Source organism: Amphiura filiformis, chromosome 12 (assembly GCF_039555335.1).
Source record: "Amphiura filiformis chromosome 12, Afil_fr2py, whole genome shotgun sequence".
NCBI classification, from domain to species: domain Eukaryota; kingdom Metazoa; phylum Echinodermata; class Ophiuroidea; order Amphilepidida; family Amphiuridae; genus Amphiura; species Amphiura filiformis.
Window position 1 is genome coordinate 26023379 of NC_092639.1, and position 26410 is coordinate 26049788.

General features: G+C 37.8%; 1 protein-coding gene across 2 annotated transcripts in view; it reads right to left on the reverse strand.

Annotated features, from left to right (window-relative positions):
* Positions 1-26410, reverse strand: part of LOC140165990 (HBS1-like protein) — a 51907-nt gene that overhangs the window by 16907 nt on the left and 8590 nt on the right. Inside the window, exons 3-10 of one of the 2 annotated variants that reach the window (XM_072189350.1) lie at positions 25743-25892; positions 23350-23517; positions 13719-13974; positions 11075-11207; positions 9475-9713; positions 4814-4931; positions 3469-3690; positions 1738-1855 (exon numbers count right to left, since the gene is read on the reverse strand). In XM_072189350.1, the coding sequence (XP_072045451.1) occupies positions 1738-1855; positions 3469-3690; positions 4814-4931; positions 9475-9713; positions 11075-11207; positions 13719-13974; positions 23350-23517; positions 25743-25892 (1404 nt within the window). Of the gene's footprint in view, positions 1-1737; positions 1856-3468; positions 3691-4813; positions 4932-9474; positions 9714-11074; positions 11208-13718; positions 13975-18424; positions 22465-23349; positions 23518-25742; positions 25893-26410 lie in introns of those variants that run through there. The other variant, XM_072189352.1, reaches the window with a different exon arrangement.

Consider the following 26410-nt stretch of genomic DNA (forward strand, 5'->3'; position numbering starts at 1 on the left):
GACCAAGAAGGTCGCTAAGTCCCGTGCTCATCCTGTGGCAGGGCTATCCAAGGTGTGTGGAATACAAGACTGAGCTTGAGTGCACTGAACTGCAGCAATTCATAACCAACTTTGATGTATGGTCAGTATGGAGCTGGGTGTTTAACCCTATGAGAACTACCTGCCAATTGGCCAAAATGAATATTGTGTCCAATTTTGAACCAATCAAGGAGGGTATTAATAAGATCATCTGCAAATGCAAGTTTGACCATAAATAGTTTAAAGCCTAGTCATAATTGGCAATTGAAATGAGCATTTCAAGTTATCAACCAATCAGAAATGCTGTTAGATGACCAGTAGTGTCCAAGGGGTTAATATTCTACAAAGATCTCTGGATCTGACACCCACAGATGTTTTCTTGTGGGAGCATTTGAAAGACATTGTGTATAGACAGTGGTCAGGTTCCAATCATGTAAAACAAAGAAGGATCACTACTGTTTTAATTGCAGATTAAAAACAGAAAAGAAGGTCAGCTAAAGCTGTTTTTTCTATGAGGTCAAGAGCCCAGAGATGTTTTGACTTGCAGGGTCTTCAAGTGGAAGGCAGGCAGCTCTGGAGCTGTGCGAGCAATGAATGCCACAACAATATGGGAAACACTGTGTAAGTGAAAAACAGGAACAATAAAGTTTGAGCTAAGTTAATATCAATTCCTGTTCTGTATTGACTCTGTCGTGTAAATGGAAAGTTCAGATGCAAAAAGCAATCTATCCATTTTTCTTGATTTGAGATATAAGCAAATGGAACTAGTCAAATATAAAGAAAATAATAAGAAATATGTGCTGTTTTTTTAATCATAGTTTGAAAAATGTACATTGTATTTTTTAAAGGAGGTTGTCAATTGAAAGCTATTACAGGGAAGATGTTGGTGACCTTAACGCAAAACGGAAATGGTGTATATTGCCTTTTGCATCTGTACTCTCATCCAAAATTAAATTGGGTATCACTGTCACAGCAAAATATGTTCATGAAAAACAAATTGTAATATGACCTTCCAAGAATAATGTGGAATGTAATATCAGTATAAAGTCAGAAAAAATTTAACTTTGTTCTTAAAGAAGAAAAGAAATAAATTAACAAAGATGGTGCTATTTCATTGCTAGTGGTGGCAAGGCACCAGCGTTTACTCAGAGGGCACATGTTGTGATTTTGGCCAAGTGAAATGTAAGATTTGGAGAACAAGAATTTGCAATTCTGTATTACAATAGTAAATTTAAGATATTTTTGAGCCAAAATTGGGCCAATTTAGAAAAAGATGCTTCATTTTAGTTCAACCAATTTCCAGAGAGATGCAGGGAATGCCTTTTGAGGAGAGCGAGAACAATAGCTCTCTACTGCCCTCCTTAAATCTGATATAGAAGAATGATTTTTAGCTCTCCTTAGTTGACCGTTCTCTCCATACATTCTATTGTAAATGCTTTAAACAGCTCTCCTTGAAGGTACCATAAGAGCTTTTTAATACTCTCCTGCAAATTCCACAAGACAGTCCCTCGTCATGCAGTAAACGAGCATGAGGACTCAAAATACTTCTTTGATTATGAGAGCTATTTTGAACAGATTCTATAAAACAAAGCTCTCTTGTGTACATTTTGCAATTAATATAATGCATGCTTTTCACATGGGCTACTTTGTGAAATTTGTGGTAAAATTGCCCCTGTATTTTGAGCCCTGTCCTACACCTAGAATGTATGTTTTATTTACCTATTTGTTCTACTAGGCAAGGTCCTTTATACCATTGTGTAAGTTTGGGTTCTGTTGCTTTCTCTTTGAGATTCTCACCCGTCAGACCACTACATGGTATATATTCTACATCGGCTTCCTGAAAACAAACACACAAATAATGATAATGGAGATGCACACTTAAATCTTGTTATCAAAGATTCAAAATCTTGTTTAAGGGATGGGGTATGAGCGTTTGGACAGTATTTATTGTGGGACATTAGAGCACATCAGACATATCGAATTGCATTCTGAATACGAAGAATGTCCTTCTGATATCAAATAATTTTGATTTTTGACATTCGCAATGTAATAGACATTTTATGGCAAATGATTAAAAATTGATATTTTTGATATTTAACAGTACTCGAAATAAAATTTATAAATCTGATGATTTATACTTAAAGTGTATGTAGGTGAGATGAAAAGCCGACGATCATTTGAAATTTTGACCTTTCGTATTGAAGATATGCATTTTTTTCCCAAAACACAAAAAACAAATTAGGTCTTTTTGGGAAAAAAATCCATATCTTCAATATGAAATGTCAAAATTTTCAATTGATCGTCGGGTTTTTTCTCCCACTACATACACTTTAAGAATATATCATTAGATTTATAAAATTTACTTCGAGGACTGTTATATATCAAAAATGTGAAAAATATCAAATTTTAATAATTTGTCATAAAATTTGTATTATTTCGTGAATTTCAAAAAATCAAAATTATTTGATATCAGAAAGACATTCTTCGTATTCAGAATGCAATTCGACGTGCCTGATGTGCTCTAATGACCCACAATAAATACTGTCCAAACGCTCATACCCCAGCCCTTAAAATCTTACGAGAATTCCATCTTTATTAATAGACCATTTTTTGGCATTTCCCTAACTGCTTTTTGTAAGTTAAGACTGCACATTGCAATGTGATGATAAAGCTTCAATTTTATCAACAAAGTACTGTAAAGCTATTTAATTTCGCTAATACTTAATTTCGCTAATTGCCAATGACCATAATATTTGTGGGTATTTAATTTTTCGCTAATCCAGCAATTCATGCTTACAAGCCAATGTAATTTAGTGAATTAAGACTTCTAGTGAAATTCAATCCCTAGCTAAATTACATGATTTTACAGTACTTTTGTTACTTCTGTCCTTTTCATATCGCACAAGGCTGTCAAATTCCGCATGAAACGGTGCTTGCAGTAGACACCAAGGATAGCAAGTGAACACTTTCAGAACAGATTGTTTACATGTTTTATGCAAGTAGACATGATATATTGTGAGTGGAGGGGGGGGGGGCAGTAAAAACCCAAAATTATGAAAATTTCCACTTTTAACAGTAATTTTGAGCAAAATTGGTTGATTTTGCCCCCTGAAATTCACTTTTCCCTCCCCATGCACCCCTGAAAAAATTTCCTGGCGCTGCCACTGTAATGTGATTAAATACGACTTTATATAATATAAATTATTGTTGATCATCTGGTAGTGCAGCTAGACAAAATATTCTTTACGATAAATCACTGAGTAGGCCTTTAATTTAGCGATTAAATCATATTCTGTTCTGTGCTAGAAGTAGGTTAAGTGTAATAGCTGCCATGTGTACTTACATGCGGATCAATACAATATACTGTGTGTAAATCACCAAATATTCACATGGCAGCTATAGCACTTACCCACTTCTGGCACTCAGCAATCGATATGCCTCCTGTCTTACCTTGAAGCCAACTTGTTTTAAAAAATGGCGTAATTTGCTGGTAATGTCCTTAAATCTATCCTTGGACCAGTCTACTGTGTCCAGTTTATTGACCGCTACAGCTAGTTGAGTGACACCCAATGACCTCACTAGAAGAGCGTGTTCTCTTGTCTGTCCACCGGACTCGAACCCAGATTCAAATTCTCCGTTTGTGGCATTGACAACTAATATTGCTACATCTGCCTACAGAACCAAAAACAATATACAACAATGTAAATTCCATTCACTTCAATGGCTGACAATATTAAGTCCAGCAGGTTTTGAAAACTTCTAACACAGGTTCTTAACAGGCAGCCTCCAGGAGTGCATTGCAAAATGCCTGCGAAGAACACTACATAAAGGTAAAAAAGTACAAAATATAATAATTCGTCAAGAGCAAATTTAAGCTGTTATGAAACTGGCAAGATAAACTCGGTTTTGTATATTGAAATATCTTGTTCAAATCACTGAATTTTTGTGGATTTCAACAGCCTATGCCCATTGAGATTTTACATCTTTCCCCCTAAAACTTCCTCCATCCTTCCACTTGTGGCTTTCCCCGCTCATTTGAAGTTCGAAATTCATTGAGATTTTACATCTGGCTTTGCACACTCATTTGAAGTTCTAAATTTACTGAGATTTTACATCTTTTCCCCTAAAACTTCCCCCATCCTTCCACTTGTGGGAGCAGCATATTATTTACAGAGGTCCTTGCACAGCGTCATCATCCCTATATCTTTGTGTCAAAAATTGCTGTGATAGTACGGCGAATCCTCTCGTTTTTCAATAGCTACGCATGGCGATTTTGTTCGAGATAGGCCGAGCGACTCATGCTAAGCATAGTACGACTATCATGTGAGATACCACCAAGTTCTATTCTACAAATTATTACGATTTACGCATGCTCTAGTATCCCATATGGTGTTGCTATTACAAGGAAATTCGATTTGTTTTGATGTAAACCCCAGGTTTTGTTTTTAATACACTAACTTGAAATTAAATACACTAATTAGCGACCATTGCTGTCGGCTCCGGATACATTTTTACTGCATTTTTGGCGTAACAATTTTTAAATCGTAAGTTAAAATTGTGATATATTTAATTTTGAGAATTACAATTATATAGGAACACAAATAGCCCATTCACCTAAAATCCAGGTGCTTGTATTGAATATTCGATCACACATGTATTTCACAATGCATATGTAAACTTTCTTTATCTATGTCAACAATAGAATATTGATTTCACCAACGGAGTATGGAGCTATGAAAAAATATATTTATAATACAGGGTGTTGACACTGTGCCTTGTATCCTGATCAGCTTACCTGTGCCGCTCCTGTGATCATGTTTGGTATGAAGTCCTTGTGACCCGGAGCATCTAATAGAGTTACTATCCTGTTGGGCGTTTCAAACCTTGTTAGTCCAACATCCATTGTAATACCCCTGTAAAAGAGGGAGTAAACTTACAGGATTAAGGGATCTGGAATGAGCATTTTGAGCGTTTCGACAGTATTTTTGGTGGGACATGAGAGCACATCAGACATCTCGAATTGCATTCTGAATATGAAGAATGCCCTTCTGATATCAAATAATTTTGATTTTTGAAATTAGCAATGTAATACACATTTTATGGCAAATGATTAAAATTGATATTTTTGATATTTAACAGTACTGAAAGCAAACTTTATAAATCTGATGATTTATACTTAAAGTGTATGTAGGTACGACGATCAATTTAAAATTTTGACCTTTCGTATTGAAGATATGGATTTTTTTTACACAAAAAACCAAAAAAAATTAGGTATTTTTGGGAACATAATCTATATCTTCAATATGAAAGGTCAAAATTTTCAATTGATCTTCGGCTTTTCCTCCCAGCTACATACACTTTAAGAATATGTCATTAGATTTATAAAATTTACTTCGAGAACTGTTATATATCAAAATTGTGAAAAATATCAAATTTTAATAATTTGTCATAAAATTTGTATTATATCGTGAATTTCAAAATATGAAAATTATTTGATATCAGAAAGACATTCTTCGTATTCAGAATGCAATTGGATGTCTGATGTGCTCTCATGTCCCACAAAAATACTGTCAAAACGCTCATTCCAGATCAGACATGCCAACTTTGAAATCCAGATTTCCGTATTCAGAAGAACAAAAATCCGTATTTTGCACCCTAAAACCGTATTTTTTAAATATGTACCTTTTGCATACATGCCAACTTCAGAAACCCCAAAAGTAGAACACATAATTGCGAGGGAGCACATAACAGCCGGGGTTCAGGGCCCACCTTACAAATTTGCAATCAAATTTGGCAATACCAAAGAACCATTCCATCAAAGTAATAAATCAATACAGAAAGATGCTTCCTTTACGAGTTATCACTCATTGAAAGTGCTACTTTGCTATACTTTACATGGAAAGCAGCCATCTTAAAGTCGTCATATTTCCTTAATTACATGACCGATCCAGCTGATTTTCGGATATGGATATGTGATGCCAGGGGTAGCGCTAGGTTGCTTTTTGGGGTCCCGGACACCAAAATAGAGTTCGGACCCCCTGTTTTTAAATTTTCTGCAAGTTCAGGGGTCCCTGCAGAGCCCCAGTTTTTCAATCTAACACTATTGCACACATACTATTTATGCTGCATTTGTGCAATTTGAACTCACCAAACTCTACTCCGGACCCCCTACCTTTTAATTTTCTGCAAGTTCGGGGGTCCCTGCGGACACTGGAGTGTTTAGTTCTAGCGCTACCCCTGTGTGATGCACAGTTGAAAATTAATTATTAAAAGATTTGGTGACGTCAGTCGACCTTTGACCTTGTATGTGACCTTTGACCTCACGAAATTGGATAAAGTATGTAGACCAAACAAATTGATATATTTCTGGAAACACTGGGTTTTGTTACTTCTAATATTGTTAGAAGCATGCTTTGTTAAAACTTTTAAGTTCAGAAAATCATTGATCATCTGAATCATCATCATCATCATCATCATTATAGTATCAGTCTAACATCAGGTTTTGTTCATGTTTCCAAAATAAATTAAACAGTTTAATGCCAATGTCAATTAGAATACTGTACTGGGTATAGCAGTTGTCTATGTAAAGAAAAATATTAATGTGCACTTCTGCACCATTGAGAAAACAAAGTCGGAAAGCATCTTGTAGGATTATTCTTTTGCAGACCTAAATAGTTAACTAAATACGAGGGGGTATCCAAAAGTTTTTGACATCACCCAGAAGTGAAAGAGCTATACCGATGAAATTTTGTCAGTGTAATCACTGGTCCTTATGTACATTATGGTCCAAAAATGGTCTCATAAGTATGTTTACTTTCTTTACAGGTGGCGCTAGATGGGAAGTAGGCGCATAACCTTTTCATGATAAGATCCTCCACTTTCTTGAGTTTTTTCACTGTGGCCGCATCACCCGTAAGTGATGGACGCCCACTTCTTGGCTCATCTGTGAGGGACATGTGGCCAGTTTGGAAATTCCTTTTTCATAAAGCAATAGTGCCATATGATGGGCAATCATCACCGTAGATTGCTTTCATTTCATCATAGATTTTCCGAGCATTGTAGGCCTAACCCTTCAAATGCAGGAACTTAATCACACTGCGTGCCTCAATTTTCACCATTTTGCAGGTTATGCGCCTACTGTCCATCTAGCACCACCTGTAAAGAAAGTAAACATACTTATGAGACCATTTTTGGACCATAATGTACATAAGGTCCAGTGATTACACTGACAAAATTTCATCGGTATAGCTCTTTCACTTCTTGGTGATGTCAAAAACTTTTGGATACCCCCTCGTACCTCCAGAAGACATAGCATGTGTAGCAGTTAGATGAAGATGCTTAATAAAAATATTAATGTGCATGAAAAATCCGCATCCGCAAGTCAGGAGAAAATTATTTCGGAAATGCATCTTGTAGGCCTATAAATATTTCATTAATGTGCATGCATCGTGCGAAAGTCGGAAGTAAAAGGAGGTCGGAAACCTTCTTGTAGGCTTATTCTTTTGCACCAATAGAGCTAAATAGTTAACTAAATACCCTCAGAGAAGACATAGCATTAGGTGGTTAATAAAAAATATTAATGTGCATGAAAAATCTGCAAGTCAGAAGAAAATTATTTCGGAAAGCATCTTGTACGCCTATTAAATAATATTTTTTAATGTGCATGCATCATCGAAAAGTCGAGAGAAAAAGCGATGTAGGTAACCACTTTAACAGACCAAGAAAGTGGTCAAATGATACCAGTAATTCAGTCGATAGTCTAATCTTGCAGCTGTTTATCTTTTTAAGACACAACATTTTAATATGTTGGTCAAAATTCTGGAATTCCGTATTTTTTTGGGGGTGACCGTACTACCGTATTTTGCACGTTTTACCGTACAAAATACGGTGAAACTGTACTAGTTGGCATGTCTGCCAGATCCCTTAATTATGTATCAGGTGGGTTTGTTACAGATTGTCATGGAAGCACAATGATTGTATTTGAACGCCATCTTAATCTAATAGTTTGTCTCAAAGCCCCATGCGCTTTGTGAACATTATTCCCTCTGGATTGAGCAAGCTTCTTTTTGTCTCCTTCATAACCCACCACACAAAAATCTCTCGTCTTTATCGTCAGGCGTAAAAAGTTGTAAATCTCAATCAAATTTTTCATCTTGAACACAGTGAAAATATGCATGCATATTCCCTGGTGTATTTTGGTCAAAAAAGCTTGTGCCAAAGTTTGTATAATAAAAATGCATTCCACATTGGGTTTTCAATTTGGAAAGGCTTTGAGGCCAACTATTATATTAAGATGGCCTAATTAGTGGATATAAATTGTAATACAGTTTTCAACCTAATTAGCACCTTTTCCCAAATTAGCCCCAAATCAAAAGATAATTGGCCTCTTTTAAGCTTGAACATCCCATAAGTTTGGACTTCATTCGCAGGTGCTTAGCTTGCCTCATTGGAACAATGCAAACAAGCATGCACTTTAAAGCCATATTGTAACATTTCCATAAAAAAATAGATTAGTATTTATTTTCCATAAAATGTTAGCTTTTACTGTCAGATATGTCCCCTTTTAATTTTGACCCAAACAAGTGAGGTAAAAGCAAAGAAAATAGGAATTTACTACCAGCGCCGATGTCGTCAATGTGTGTCACTCCATCGGTTGTGCTACAGCACGGTCCTTTGATGTGTGTATGACCGTCCCACATGCCATGTTCGTACTGTGTTATGAACATCGCATACGCGTTCTAATAATATTTCCATGGTAAAAATTAAACAACGGTTCCTGCGCTTTATTCAAAATCTCGGATTTTGACAAAACCGCAGCACCTGAAGTCTTGATTCAGGGTATGTTAGTTTAAACTAAACTTAAATGAAGTACAAGTAAATCAAACATTAATGAAGTACATTACAATCGTCTAAAAAATAGAATTTTGAAACATATTGAGGGCGTCCTCCTCAACCAATGTTACAATATGGCTTTAAATCAAAATTTGCAGGGTAAATGCTGAAATATCCTGAGAAACACAATTTTGCCCTCAATGAGCAATGCACCAACATGGTGGAGTTCAAGACTCAATTTTAAGTCTCCTGCTGGTTTCATATTTTCCTGTTGCTTTGCCGCTGTGAAGATGATTTTGCTTCACTGTGCAATCGAACCAGAAAGCAGTGATGAGCGGCAAACCGATATATCGACCACTCCACCGCTTTACCCAAGTGGCAGCATCGCTGGGAGTTGAATTCAAGTCAACTCGGAGCGGTGCCGCTGTGACGTATGACAACAAAATACGATTTTGGAGTGGTGCTGAACGGCAATAATGGCTTTCAGAGTCATGCTGCTGCCGCTCAGCAGTGTGCCATTCCGCTTGCGGAAAAGTGCAAGTGGCATGATGAAGCGTCACGCCGCTCAGCGGCAAACGGCAGAAAGTATGAAACCAGCGTTAATCGTTTTTAATTCTTCCTCACCTTTCCCTCTCTTCTCCAGTCTCATCCAGCACCCATGCATATGCAAATGATGCCTTGCCCTGTTTCTTAGACTCTGTCTCATACTTGTGCATCTGCCTCTGATTAACTTGGCCCAGTAGATAGAGTAAATGTCCCATGAGTGTGGATTTACCAGCGTCTACATGACCTATGACCACAAGGTTGATCAGTTCTTTACCAGATGATTGTCTCTTTGCATATTCTTTGGCAATGTCAATGCTCTGTCAAAAATATATTAATATAAACCAAAATCACTTATAGTGGAATATTCAATGTTTTACTTGAGATGTAATTGTATAAATGACAAAAGCAGACATCTAAATTTTAGTCAATAAAAGCGATCCAATGATAATGAACATGTTGACAAATTAGTGGGCATCCCAGTTCATTAGGAAATCATACTTGTTTTCTTAACACCCCTGAGAACTACTGTCTTCCATGAAAAATTTTCACCTGGGTTAAGGTCCGTTCATACTATGCCGCAATTGCTTTGCGATGCAGTGCGTTGCAGCACTGCACCGTACTGCAAACTACTGCATTGCAATATAAAGTTAGATACATTTTAACTTGGAAATGCGACGAGTTGCGTTGAGTTGCGGCAAAAAGTAATTGATATATCGGCAACGCACTACACCTCAATTGTTGCGTAGTATGAACAGACCTTAACAAACCAAAATGCAGCATATATTAGTGCTATCGCCATTCTTACCATGTTACAGATTAGCTCAATATAAGTCTTCTTGATACTAATGTCCATTTTAATAACAAAATATACCTAGGAAAGGGAGCCATTGTTATACCAGAGGCCATGGAAATAAGACCCACATTTGCAGCATGCCCCCCGTACAGGTGTGCATCATAATGCTTCGTGAAATATACCCCTGATCTTCTATGCATTTTTGGATTCTAGTTATTGATAGAGACATGGCGATCTGCAGTCCCAGAGGATGTTTAAAGGCATTCCCATAACCCAATGGGGTTTCTGACCTTGGTATGTCTGGCTTTTGTACACATGTGATACAGTTGACCATAACTTGCATTGAGATTGTGTGCAACTATCTGGTGTTTTCATCCTTTTATTTAATATTCAAAACATTGAGACTTATGAATAAAATTAATGCAGTGGGACAATATGAATGTTTCCTGTCAGAAAGTCAAATATAAGTTATAAGTCTCAACTATTAGCTCGTTGGCTGCAGTTTTAAAATGATCATTTTGTGTGTGTGGCAATGGGGACTTTGCCTTTAAAATTAGGTTATATTGATCATATTTCCCAATCATAGTGAATTGTAGGAATGCCTTTAAGCCTCCTCTGCTGCAGTCCTGAAATGTGCGATTAGTCAGAAAACCTGATCCTTTACTACAGCAGAGATGCCAACATTAACATCCAAAAAATAGGGAGGATTCAAACAAAAAAACAGGGAGGTTTTCAAAATTACAAAGGCACAAAACTTGCCAGAAATAAGGAGGTTGCCAAATTTGGGTGTCAAAATGGACAAAAATGTTTACAAAAATAGGCAGCCTCCCTCTAAAATAGGGAGGTGTGGCATCTCTGCTACAGGTTTCACTGGAAGCAACTTACTGATTTGGCAACCTTAGAATCCCTCCTTCCTGTTGATGGACTGGTAGGTCGACTGGAAGGCCTGGAATTTGACCCTCCCATAGCTCCTAGATCAGATGTACTGGCAACCTTGGGTAGCCTATCAGTTGAATCACTGTAATTAAGTATGATAAAATCAAGAGTTATGAACAATATTTCCAAGCAACATTGGAAAAGAGCATATTTGAACAAAATTGAAACTTCATTAATAGAATCCAGGTTTTGAAGGAGGGGCACTGCTCCTGAAAAAAATTCAAGCTTGCTTTGCTGGTTAGAATTGAATGGCAAATTTGCTACTCTGGGAAAGCCTGAGGGGTCGGAAAATTGTGCAAATAAGGAGGTAAAAATCACCCACTTTTAGCGGATCTGAATAGGTTTGCTACATACAGAGCCATTACAGCTTCCAACCTTTTTAAAAGCCCCTGACTTATATATATATAATGAATATTGATACAAATGTGAAACTTTTCAAATATGCATACTTTTGCAAAATGTGTCAAAATTTATGTATACAAAGAATACCAGAACATTGATGTTACCCAGTCTACATGTAGTCAAGGAAACAATCTGTTAAGTCTTTCCAATCGAGGTAATTATGGAACTGAATTTTATTAAATACATATCAAAGGTCAATGTCTTCCCACCTGTCCACCAGTCATTCTTAAACACTTGAGAAAGTTCCTGCAATCTTATTGGTTCTTAGCCGTGTTTTGACACAATATAACATGGTACAGCGCATGAACATGAACATCAACGCAATATACATATCTGAACCAATAGAGGTAGTCATTGTGACGTCAACGCCGCCACCTTGTGGGTACGGAGTGCCTTGTTGCTAAGATCACCGTGTTGATACGTGACTGAAGAGGTGCATCACGCGCAGCGACTTCCACGTAATTGGGGGGAGCGTAATGTCTCACGCATGACATGCAGAACTGCAGTACCCACAAGATGGCGGATCCCGAGAAAATACATGTAGATGTACAACAGTAGCTAAAAACAATATCTTTATTCTCCAATTTAAAACTGTTGTCTCTTGACAAAGGGGGAGCACGGTGGCCTCAAGTCAAGTCAAGTTAAACTTTATTAATCCATTTCTGGAAATTACATGCACATGAGATCATAATAAAATACATTACATTAGAGAACAAGCATAATACAAAAACAGCAGAACAGGCACCGACTCATAATCAGAAGGTTGCGGGTTCGAGCCCCGGCGACGCCATCGTGTTGTGCCCTTGAGTAAGGCACTTTATCTCGATTACTCCTCTCCACCCAGGTGTTTAAATGGGTATCGGCATTCTTAAATGCTGGGAAGGTAACAGACTCGCTGTAGAGGAGGTGTAGCGATCCCCCTATAGCAACATTACATGGAGGAGTCTGCGGGCCCAATCGCCAATGAAAGAGAGATGGGCACTCCGATCACTGTTTATACAGGATCATCTCCTTTACCTTTTGACAAATGCTAAAACCAAAATTACAGCTGTTGAAGAGGTTTTAATGAACTTAGTAAATAGAATTCATAAAAGGCCAGACCAATACTTGTTTGAACTCATTAAACCTTCAGTATGCTGCGGGTGTCGCAATTTTGAACTGCTTTTGTTTGATATCATACCCCTCATTTGTCTAATCATGGTCTCAAATAGGAAATTTCACTTTTTGGACTATTTCAGTTGAAATTAATACATCCCCTATGTGGAAGACAACACTAACACTCCCAGGTACTACAAAATACTGCACATGCATGCATCCCATGTGGTGCGGTGACATAATCACCCAAAGTGATATACCCACCATTTCAATGGCAGGGCCAGCAAAATACCTGTGGCTACCAGTCGCTAGGGGTCTTGGGTTCGAATCCCCCCCCCCCCCAAAAAAAAAAAAACCCAACTTTGCTATTGTTCATTTTCTCCCTTTATTCCTTCCTTTTCAGTCACCAAAAAGCACTTAGGGCATTAGGGTTAATAATCTTCCACACATGGAGTGTTGATTTCAAATGGGGCTACCTGATTGAGCGACTCCATTTGAAATCTACACTCCATGTGGGAGATTAAGGAAAGGGGATGCAAGGACTTCAACAGGAATAGCCCATTTCTAACACTGAACTTTTAGGGCCAGTTTCTCAAAGCATGGCTAGTGGCCAGGCTCCTAAGCCATTTGGCTTAAGGGGGTACTACACCCCTGGCCAATTTTATACCTATTTTTGCATTTTTCTCAAAAATTATAGCGCATTGGTGACAAGTAAGATATGTATATTATAGGGGCAAGGACTACAATACTACTGCACTGAAAATTCAGCAACTCAAGACAAGTAGTTATTGATTTATTGATCAAATATTGGTTTTCCCTCATTTTTGACTAACTCCACAACTGTTATCTGTGCTGAAATAAAATGTCCACTGCAGTAGTTGTAGTCCTTGCCCCTATAATATACATATCTTACTTGTCATCAATACTCTATAATTTTTGAGAAAAATGCAAAATAGTCACAAAATTGGGCAGGGGTGTAGTACCCCTTTAAGCCCAATTAGTGCGTACAATTTCACTTCATACATCACTTGGAAAGATAAATAGGGCTAGCCTACTGGTTTAGGAAGCTTTGAGAAATCGGACCTTGCCGACTTACCCTAGTAACCTTCCAGCCATAGGAGGCACAGGTAAACTTGATCTCCTTGTGGGGGAGGTAACTTTAGGCGGTGTAGCCACTCTCTCACCTCCACTGTCATCATCTGCTATGTAGAAGCCAGTAACAGGTTTCTTGGTGGCTGGGAAGCTCATGCGGGTCACATCTCCGGTGACCTTTGACATGGACAGGTCATTTGCTCTGACCTGAGGTACCCTTTGATGTGATCTTGTAGGGAGGTCAATGTGATTGGAAGCTCCTAGCAACATAAGAATAACATGATTCAAAATAATACTTGGGGAGATGTTCAATACGCATTAAATGAATGTCACCATTCATTACAATTTTAAACCTATTGCACGGTTGTTTGATATATGTATAGAATTGGCTTCATTATTAACTATTAAAATGCAAACTATAGATGGCGCTATTTATCCTAAATCATATTTCTTTATTTGCAAGGGTTAGGTGATTAATACTGCCATTAAAACAGCTGGAATCGGTGAAACAAGCCAGAAGGAAATTTTATAAACATATGTTATCAAACAATAAAAGGAATTATTTGTATTAAAAGCTTGAAAGAGTAATTTCCAGTAACTAAATAGCGCAACAAATTTTGTCATTAACAAATACATTTTATATACGAAAAAAAAAAAAAAATACTATAAAAGTGAATAAATAAAAGAGGGGAAATTAAAGTTGAGAATGACTCAAAAGCATCTGTATACATTAGCATGATATCACTTTTAGCTGTTAAGCCTAAAATTTGGTTGTACATGTTTTGTTTGAAAAATTAATAAATGATCCCATCAAACAACTGTGATTGAAGGACAGTCCAGTGAAAATACGGTGTGCACTTTTGAAATTCAGTGCGCGCTTTTCTTAAATAATTTCAAATTGTTTTATAAGGGTCCAGCATTTATTATCAATCATTGTTGACTTGTTTTGGAATCAACTCCAATAGTTTATTTTCTTGGCCAAAAAAATGTAATTGTAATTTAAACGTTTAGTGATTTTCCTAAACGGAAATGATATTTCTTATGAAATTTAGGTCATGGGAAAAAAATTGGGAAGCCCTGAACTAGTACAAGAAGAATTTCAACTCAAGATTATTTCGAGACAAAATAATTTCAATTTATTCATTCACATTTTCACTTATATACAAACAGTGAACACATCACATGCATATTTTACATTTTTACACATTGTTGCATAACATTAGTGTTTGAATGACACCACCATGATTTACTCATATAAAGTTGATATTAGACATTAATTACTCAACTTAGTTGTAGAAAACATATATCAGGGCACACAATAGTTTTAGGCTGCAGAAGGCAGGTTCCACATAGTAGCAAAATGCTATAGAGGATATATACATGTATCTGCGATATTGGAGTGTCACTTACAGTGTACTGGCAACATTTTGGCAAGGCAGACAGGAACAATAAATTGTAATCTTAGACAGCATGAGCTGTATCAGCATAATCATATTATATCAGGCCGGTGTAGTTCCAGGAGGACAAGATCAGAAAATTTTATTTTCTCATGGTGGCGATTCTGGGGGAGACACAAAGTGGGAGTCCCCCTGGATTCTGAAAGTTTGCAAACAAGAGTGTCAAAATCATGTATTTTCACTATATCTGAACAGGTTTTCTATATACACTCTTTCCCCTTTTTTTTAGAGAGGTGGGTAGCCCTCTAGCTACACCCCTAGATCTGCCCATGCATACACAAATGATGACAAATCACAAGCAAGCATATACTAACAATAATATAGTCTGCTTGGTGCATCGTGAAACAACGCAAATGAACACTAGTTTCCCTTCCACAAGCAATATCCAAAGATCATAACTACAGTGGAAACTCGTTAATACGAGATCGCTTAATGCGAGAAACCGCTTACTACGAACAGTCACGCGTGGTCCCGATTTCCCCCTATTATTTACTGTAAAAAAGAAACTGTTTAATACGAGATAAATAATACGAAATCTGCATAATACGAGCACTTACTGTGAGTCAAAGCTTTTGTTTTCTATTGTTTTTACAACGGATAAAACAAGCCAATTTCTCAAGGTGGATTTTTGATGTAAATCATGTCAGGAGTTGACAAAATATTAAGCTCGAAAAGTGGCGTAAACTCAGAGCACGACTTGAATGCAACTGCACTTTTATGCGTACAAATCAGTGCAAGGAGAACCAGGCTATGGCAAAAGGATCTCAGAGTACACTCAAAGATTTCAAAAGAAGCAAATTAGCTAAATACTAAATTTAATATCATTACCGTATTGTTTCTAATAAGCGTCTATATGCACTATAGATTCTTACAAATGTTGTACATATGAACTAATATTCCAATAAAATCCTTTAGGCAAGAATATAATTGGTTTCTTGCAAAGCAACAAATTCTAACCCTGATTATGTCTTGAATATGCAGATCTGAAAAAACATCATTACTATTATTAATTATATTCATTTAAATTTAAAAGAAAATAACATTGTAAATAAAACCATTCATTGGGATGTCAAGTGTCAACACATTTTAATTGAACCCTGTTGTAATTAATTCTACAATCCAGGAAAAAAAGGTTGGCACACTTTGCCTGTCTTTTGGTATATCTCTTCCCCCGCTCCCCCAATTCAATGTTGGACCAAGCCATTTTGTCAACAGGTCCCTGAGACCCTCCAACATTGAAAGATGGGGAGTGGGGAAGGGTGAGATATAGGGGGTAGTCTGTACTTCACATATATTGCATGCATGTTTCACTCGCCTCTCCAATTTTGATAGGGCACACATTTCCATTGTTTAGTGCAAGTGTGCCAACTATTTTTTTCCTGGATTGTAGATTAGTACGAGTTTTTTTTGTCAAAAATCAAAAAAGGTACATGTAGTGTTCAAAAATATATTGGTGAGGGCCAGGCAAAGTATTGGTTTTGACCCTTTGGAAGAGAGACAAACAGTTTTTAACTTCTCAGAGGGGACGGGACATTTTTGTTTTCTTTCGAAAAACTTACATGCCCTAGCTACATCGACATAAGTGCAGACAATTTGTCAAATAAGTGTAAAAAGTTTCCATTATTCCAGATTTGAGGTTTTCCTGAAATAGTTCTTTGTTTTGAGTAAATAGTTACAAACTAAGTACTTAAGTGCAAATCCAAAGCAAGCATTATTTTTCTTTATACAGAGTAAAATACTAAAAGGGTGGGGGGGGGGGTGCTACATCCTTAAACAAGGGGGGGGGGGGGTGAGAAGTCTGAGGTTTTACAGAAGAAGATCAACATGTATATGCAAGTGCAAGTTGCTACCTACCAAGCCAAAGTATTTCTGAACACTCCCTAACCTAATGTTTATTTCATATCTGGGTTCAATTGAAGTAACATGTGACTTTCCAAAAAATGGCACATGCAGGTGTAGGTTTATAAAAAACGCTTTTAAAACTGTGGACACACATGAAATTGATACACAACACACAGGCCTGCCTTGTGTGAAGTGATTGTATGTGATACATGATCAACATGCTTTTAAATGATATGCCTATACCCTAAAAACTCGATAGTTAGCATATGTGCTTACTATTGAGCGCTTTTAAAACATGCAAATATGAAGAGCCCCATCCACAAAAGTGTAAAGGGTTTTGAGCAAATCATCGATACACATAGTTATACACGAACAAGTAAACCTGCAAATGTGTGTCTTAACCTATTAGCTCAGTTGGTAAAGCGGCATACTGTGTACAATTTCATGTTTTCAAAAGTGCTCGATAGAAAGCACATATGCTAACTATTTACGGTGTCTCAGTATTATTGATATTATGCATGAGAGTGCTTGCTCAGCTGGATCATACTTTCACATACTCCAGCGGTTCCCAAACTTTTTAACAACTTATTTGCCACAACCCACAAACTATATAGTGATATATATACCCGCAGGTACCCAGAGGGGGAGGACCGGTGAGACAAAAGTTTGAATCATACAACTGACTAAACTTTATAATAGGTACAAACTTTACAAATGCGAGCGAATCGCACACAATTTGCAATATTGGCTTACAAATTAAGATGCAGCTTGCTGCTTGACCTGAAATTACATCAACATGTTCTAAAGGTGCTTACTGTTAAATTGTGCGGAGTGAGAGAAATTTTGAATTTAGGTACATGATGCAGCTTTAGAAAATGTGATTTATAGTCAGGGGTAAATTTTTGTTGATGTTTACGTTTATAATGCTAGCTTCAGCGTTCAAAATAAGCCTTATCGCAGTGCAATTTGCACCCAAAAATTTGCCTGTTGCGATACAACTTTAAAAGTGTGGTGCAAAATTGTGATACCACATTGTACTGACTCTCTCTGTGAAAGTTTTACAGGAAAAGATTTAAACTAAACTTGGATTCAGCAGACATGTGGGCAGCTTCTAGCTATCTTTATCTTCACTACTGGTGCATCACAAATCCTTTGTACTACCAACCCATCATCTCTCATCATCACATACTTAGATACCCAGATCATTATGTACGACTCAGATTGGCCACCCAATGCCCAGTGGCGGCACCACGGGGGGCATGAGGGGGAAAATGCCCGCAGTCAGAACTCTTGCCCCCCTGTTTCCCCCTCCCCCAAAAAAACCCCAAAAAATTACGAAAATTTCTACTTTTTGCGGTAATTTAGCGTAAATTTTGTTGATTTTGCCCCCCCCCAATTCACTTTGCCCCTAATGCCCCCCACTTCCAATGCCATTGTTTTGTGGCCCTATAATGTATGTTGCTGATAGCGCTCGATAGGCAAAAGTGATGCATGCTGGGAATGGAAAGGGCTCAAATTCGCAATCTCGTGTGATGAATTCTATAACTTTTGAGCCCTTTTCATTCCCAATATGCATCACGTTTGCCCATCGATCTCGATCAGCAATATACCTTATTCGACCAGGTAAGTGAGACGTCATTCCATATCCACACTCACATGATATTTAAATGTGAAAAACTAAATTGATGGCAGTAATGAAATGCCAACCTTCTGCATCAATATTTGTGTTGTAAGATCACCAATATTAGTGTTGTAAGCACAGACTACTATAGACTATTCACCAACGGCCAAAGTCCCTGTGCTTTGTATGCTGTGAGTTCTCGCATATTCATCAAGGCCGATCGTTCAAGTGTGTGTGTCTAACAAATCACACCAGCGCAGTGTGCCATCGCGTTACACAATAGAGCGTTGTATGTCTTTGCGTTTATGCGAAAGATCGTAAAAATATGCGGTATCGCAGTTACGTTTGTCGCACTTCATGGAATGATTGGCCCTCATTAATACTCTGCGTGCTAGCCATAGCCTTCAACATAAAAAGTCCAAGTTTGAGATATTTTCTCAAAATATCAAAAGCTATCTAAAGAACCACTGAACCAATACTAGGCTTGTTTGTACTCATTTTAATGCATTTTTCATGCTGATTCCAAATATGGTAGTGAAAAATTACAATTCTGTAATTTTTTTAATTTTTTTTAATTTGTCGTCTGCAGTCGACACCCGCGTGGAGAGAATTAACAGATGATGATGGGCCATTACCTGCTGGTGAATAGTCTGTGATTGTAAGATAATTTCCCTGTAACACTATTACACAAGCTGACACAGGCATATCAATGAACCGAGCTGAAGAGTAATACCATTGGGCCATTCCATTTAAATTCCACACTACCCCCTGTGGAAGTTTAGTTAAAGTCTTCCACAGAGGGAGTATGTGTTTTGAATACAACAGACAATTGGTTAACTTCCATTTGAAATACTCACCCCAGTTGTGGAAGATGTAGGTAAAGCCATAATGCACAGGGAGTATGAGTTTCAAAATAAGTAACCCTGACCAATTACATTTGAAAAACATAATCCCCCTGTGGAAGATATTTCTAAATTCTCCCACAGGGGTAGTGTGGATTTTAAATGGAATGGCCCATTGTTCCTGGTTTATGATCAAATGTGATGAATTATTCTCCTGGAATCTACTGCTAACAATAATAAAGACCATTGTAGAAAATACACTATCTTATCAAATTTACTAGAGCTCTGCTCTGTTTAGCAAATATCAAAGCTTACATCTGCCATATTCTTTTTCTTGCAATCTTATAGATAATAATTTATTTATTTATTTTTTCCACTTTTCTTACTTTGTTTCTGGGTTCCATATACAGGGTTGTAGCCACAGTGGTTGGCGCTGGTCGGCAGTAACCAGTACTCAGCCTGACTGACCGGCACTCAAGGGAATTATAGGTCTTGCCGACCAGCACTAAAATGACAAAATGTCCTCAAAACAGCTGTCAAATGCCATTACTGTCAAGTTATTGGCATTCTGATTCAATTTTCTCTTAATTTTAGCCGGCACTAAAATTTGGCTAGCTACAACCCTGTCTATATCTATAATTGTTTAATTAATGGTAAAAAAATTATATATAACAATTCAAAAAGTGCTATCATATTGATAAATGTCTTTCATTTTTAAATATTTAATTGCATAATCTGGAATCTTAAAATGCATAAAGAATAAGAATTCTTTTAAAGTCTAATTTATTTCTATTTTATAGCTAATAATGAGTTGATGCTACAAGGGCATAATACCATCTGAGGGTACTGACATGAAATGGTGGAACAGGTATATTAGGCTCCCTAGCAATTCCGAAGACCCCCTGTAAGGATCATGTTCCAGTTAATATTTAGCCCTACGTTGATTAAAAGTCCAAAAATTGTGGCTCTTAAGAGAATATCAGAATTTTTATTTGATAGCTCCACAAAATTGGCTCAATTTGAGTTCATTAGACCCAAAAATAATGATTTCAGTTCAGAAGCCCTACAAGATATCGCTGGATATCACTGGAACTTATTTGTATAACTTTGGGCTTTTGTTCTTTTACACTGGTCTGGTCTGTTTTGCCATAAAATGCTGGGTTCTTGTAAATCCAGATGTGTTGTTTCCTCTTTAAATGTGTAGAAAGTCTTTAACCAATACAACAGTACCTATATCTTCTACAGCAAACAGTTTTTACTTTTTTCTTCCTAGCTATTAACGGCCACCGCTAACAAACGCCCTGTTTTGTCTTGCTTTGATTATATCGTCCGGTGATGGTGTCGAGAAATCAAAAGGCACAATAGTCTCCATTGCATCATCGCCTGCCGAGCCTATGGACGTCTGACGCTCGTAGGAAAACTGCCGGTGTAATACCCTTCCTTGATCTCGCGGCTGAATCTGATCCGGATCTACTTTACCGACCTTGTGCGATTTCAGGCGATGAACAATTGAATCAGGGGGAATATATGCGGAAGTTAGAATCCTACCAAATATGGAAGGCTTACATATTAAAGTATTTGCATAACGACCTAATGAATATTCAGTGCTGCTCTTTTTCTCAGATGCAACATCATCATGCATCACTGGAACACTTCCAGACTTTTCACTTTCAGCTTGATGTGGTTTGAAACCAGGTGGTGCAGACAACTTGGTTCTCTTCCGGCTTTCAACTGCAAATCCTGGCGGTGGTCTTGATGCAACTTTCTTCACCTGCGAGGCATCCATTTGACGATGACCTGCTGAATGAGACTTGAGAGGTTCTGACAATTTCATCTGGGATAGCGATAGCAGAGAAGGAACACTTGATTTTTGCTGGAAGTCTAAACTTGCAGCCCCTGGTGGAGTCTTAGAAGCACCTCCCGCTAGAGCAGATACAGAAATATCAACTTTCTCTGCTGAACCAGTTATTCCTGATCCTGTTTGTTCTTGATATGATAAATGTTGTGAAGCTAAATCAGCAAGTGATAGACCTTTCTTCTCAGACCCAGTGCCTATTGATGGTCCTCCTTGCTGTGAAATGGATAATGCTGACATTTGAGTATTTAAGGTAGTATTCAAACCTAACTGACGAGATGGTGGCTTTGTGTTTGAAAGACCTGAGATTGCACCTGAGGGTAGACCGCTTTGTGCTCCAGCAAGACTAGATAGACTGGTCTGTGGTTGGCTTACTGATCCAATAGTAGGAATGGATTGGAGACTGGAATGTGTGCCAAGGTGATCTGAAGCCAAGGTGGCTAATGATGCTCCACCTAAACCTACTTGAGATGCTATCGGGGGACTTGGTTGTACAGGAAAACAACCACCAACTGGGATACTTGATGAGGATGATATTTTTGGATCGGAAGTGGATCCCAGGTGCGACTTAGCCAGAGAAGATAGGCTCAAGCCCTGATTGGTTTGGGTAGGTTGGCCAAGCCCACCCAGACCACCACCCACTAGTGACTTTGATGAGAGCGGTAATCCTAACCCATGTAGGCTTCCTGATGATTGAGAGGCTGATGAGAGGTTCGATTTGGCAAGAGATGATAGACTCAGTCCCTGATTTGTCTCACCAGATTGGCCAAGCGCTCCCACTCCGCCGGTATTACCCAGTGATCGAGGGGGCGATGACAGGTGCGACTGAGCTAGAGGCGATAGACTAAGTCCCTGCCCAGTTAGGGGTTTAATAGGTCCACTCCCTGTTTGCTTTTGCATGAGACTAGAAAGCGAGTTATTACTTGGATTCAGGCTACTACCACCTTGCGATAAAGGTGAGGTACTGCTTTTTCTTGCCAACTCCCCCAGTGCACCATGGGATTGTATCTTCGCCTTATCTGTTACACCATTAGGGGTTTTCATTTCACCCTTACGATCTTGTACATGTACACTTTCCCCATCATGCAATGTGTCTGACTTCCCCTGTCCCAACACTTTACTTTTATTCTCGTCTTACCTTACCACAGCCAAAGATGTCATGCAGCCAAGGATTTATGGACATAATCAGTCAAAGTGGTGAACACAGTGAAGGAATTACCCAGATATGGAATAAAAACACACAAAATGGGCAATTCATTAGTACAAAATGACACAATAAGAAAAGTTTAGACATTAAAAGAAAAGAAAATGGACACAGATGTATTTATTCTGGATATGATTACCATAAATAAACATATCACATCACGGAATGCACCACGCTGGGCAAAACATGGTTTCAATGCTTTTCCAATTGACATTTCAAAATGATAACTTGGGAAACTTTTTCATATTTTTCAAATAAACCGTAACAATTTTAAACTTGAAATAAATTTTATCTGCCAAACAGTTAAGTCACTTGCCACTAGCATGTAGGTCTGAGGCGAAAACACCTTTAGGTATTTTCGTCTCAGATGTAAATGTGTGTGAGGTACAGCACAATTAACACACTATTACGCAGCAATATTTTTAAAGTCAGTACCGTTATTTCCTTGAATAGGCGCCCACTTCAAATAAACACCCCCATCAACCGTCCACGATGTTTCAAAAATACTGATATCTCCATGCTACCTCGTGTAGTAAGCTTACCAAAGCTCACACATGGTTGATAATGGCGTCGGTAATTGGTGAAAATGTGGTCGGAAACCCAGAAGTGAACCGGAAGTTAGCGTTCTTAACTTCAGAGTTCGTCATTTCACATGAGTTTTAAGCTTACCTAATGATTTTAACGGGAATACATGTATCGTTCTAAAAATGACCTCTAATAAACGCCCCCTTTTGGAAAAAGCAATGCCCTGGGGGCGACTATTCAAGAAATACCGTATCTGAATTTGGAAATGAATCATTTTGTGAGGTCTCACCTTTACTGTGTTGACTGTCCTTGCTGCTTGCTTCTTCTTGATTCAAGATGGCGTCTATTGCTTTGTCCATGACAAAATGACTGCTCAGCACTGCTTCTATCAGGATGTGCTCTGGGGTGCCGTCACCTACTACATTGCGAATACCTTCGAGGCAAGACTGTAGTCGAGCTGCAAAGATTGACACTTTGATTGGTTACATAGGCACCAGAAACAAATTTGTTCGATCTTTGGATCGACCGTCGATCCTGTTTCGATGCTTCTTAATGAACTAACAACTAATTAATCAGAATTAATGTTAAATTTGTATTGGTCAATATCAATACAGGCAAAGATTCACATGTTATCACAATTAACAACAGTCAATTAATTGATTTCATAAATAAAAAGGATCTACCTAGCATCGATTGTTGATCGAAATATCGAACTATTTTGTTTCTATTGCCTTAAAGCTTCAAGATGCAACTCACAAACTATAAGTAAAGCACATCGCATGTGATGGTTGAGCAAAAGAATTTCATAATATTGGTTGGAATATGTAGAATGCAATACGTAAAAAATATATGCAGATTGTATGCTTTGTAAATTACTATCGATTAGGCAATAACAAATTGGTAAGGTGCGCTTACTTGACCGATCAATTTTTATAAAATCTTGGTTTTTAAAAAAGTAGTTAAAAAACCCCAGAAAAATCACTATAATTGCTTGGCTAAAATGTCAGCATCTGATCTTATACTTAATTGTTGCTGAATCTAACCTGAACGGAAAATACAGTAAACAATGTGTTTTCATCTCTTTACAGTTTAAAAACATATGACCTCTCATTGTAGTTTTTAAAGCGGTTGAGAAAAGGATATGATTACGGTTACCCAACAGGGAATATTCAATGGATCTCTACGTAAGACACCCTTACCATCGCGACCTGAAACAGTCACTCACACACTGATAAAAGATGGAGTACCATCTGAAAATTCCGGCGTGGGAATTATTTCCTTGTGTTTGGATCACATCAAAATCGTAAGACACCCTTCTTGCAAGCCTTGAAATACGCAGACTGGAACCAAGAGCGATTTGTTTTTGAACATGGTTGCTCCTGGTTCACCTGGATTTTACAAGATTCAGGAGCAATTTCTGAAGAAACAGGAGCAATTTTCAAATAGTAAATTTTTTTCTGCAAATACAATACAGCATCCCAGCATTACTGCATGAAAACTGGAACCAGTGTTCATGTGAATTTTACAAGGACCAGGAGCAATTGATGGCTTTACAAGGGCAAATGTCAAGGCTTGGCTTCTTCAATATCATGTTCTTGATTTGGAGTGCTGGATCACAATAACAAATTTAGATTTAGAGACAATTCAAAGAGCTTAGGTCTACATAGTTTTCAAAGCCCTTTTGTTGCGAAACATTTCAAAAATTTGGAAACAAGTGTGATTCAGAGAAGGCTGGGTTGCAGTGATAAAATTCCAGCTTCTTATTCGTACTCTTCTGTTTTTATTTATTTCAAATTCAAATCACAATTCGAGTAATCCTTCTTATTGGACTATTCCATTTCAAATTCACACTTCCCCTGTGGAAGACTTAGAATGAGTCCTCCAGAGGGAGTATGGGTTTCAAATAGAATAAACAATTGGTTAACTTCCATTTGATAAACTCAACTCTAGGTAAAGCCCTACACAGGCGGAGCATCATGGGTTTCAAAACAATTAGGCCTTGCCAATTAATATCATTAGAAAAACATACTCCCTCTTTCTTAACCTTCCACATGGGTATGGCACATGTCATATGGAATCGACCATTTCAAATCAAGAGCGGTATTTATTCAGTAAGCTTATCTTGATAGAAAATACAGCTTATTTAGCCGATGTCAACATGGGGTCATCCGGTTTTTCCTAACATATTGATTAACACCTGCGCTATCTGGCCTTCACATTATGACAGTAAATGGAATGAAAAGTGCAACTGTTCGTAATTGTTTGGCATTTTATATTTGGACAAATTGATTTTTGGCAAGGAAAAAAATCAATCTCTTACACAAGACATACCCAACGCTTGATCGTGTCTTTCATGCAGATTTGTGGTCAGGCTGAATAGTTGCGTTTGTGTAAGCGTTGATGACCATCCATAAACAAACAGTAGCTGTCTTCGGAATACTTCAATTTGAAAAGGTCTATACACTATGGACCACAATGGCCTCATCCCAATGGCATAGTTCAATAAATTCAATAAACAACCATAGTGCAAAATTTGAGTATGAGTTTTTGTTATTCAATGAATGTACAAATGTATTGGGGTTAAAGAACTGTGCCCTGATGGGTGCCCAGTGATAGTCCTTTGTTATTGAGAACCCACAACTGTTGTGAATATACCCAGGTCAAGCACCTGCAGTGACCTACCTTCATCCACATCATTCAGTTTGGGTTTCTGATATGTCTTGGAGTCAGCCAAGGTATTTTCTTCATCTTCCTCTTCTCCCTCTCCTATTTTATCCATATATTTCCCCAGATGATGTTCATGGTAGCTACGTCGGTATAAAAACTCTTCAGCTGTTGAGGAACAATTTCAAAAAAGGTGTTGACTAATGTAACACTCAAATTATACAATGAACACCTAAACTGGTACAAGTGTGGCATCAATGAAGCTATGCTGAGGAGTACCAACAGTGACCTAATCGGACAGAGGACGCAACCACCTTCCAAAAACATACAACATTCCGATCTTGTCACATTTTAGCCCAGATCACATGACCCTTCCAACATCCTAATAACATCGGTTGCAAGGGTGAAATAAGAGAGCTTGAACCAGGGGCCACTTTGGCAAAAAAGTGGCCCCTGGTTCACCAAGATTTGGAAGAACCAGGGACCATTTCCAATTACCAAGGGGCCAATAAAAAATAAAGATGTACTGGATGAGTTAAATAATCACTATTTGCTTGTAATTTGATATTTTTGGTTCACTAGAAAAGTGTCCCCTGGTCAACTAAAATTGAGATGGAACCAGGGGCCATTGCAGGGGCCAAACGGCTCCCGTCTCCCACTTAATTTTACCCCTGATCAGTTGGCAC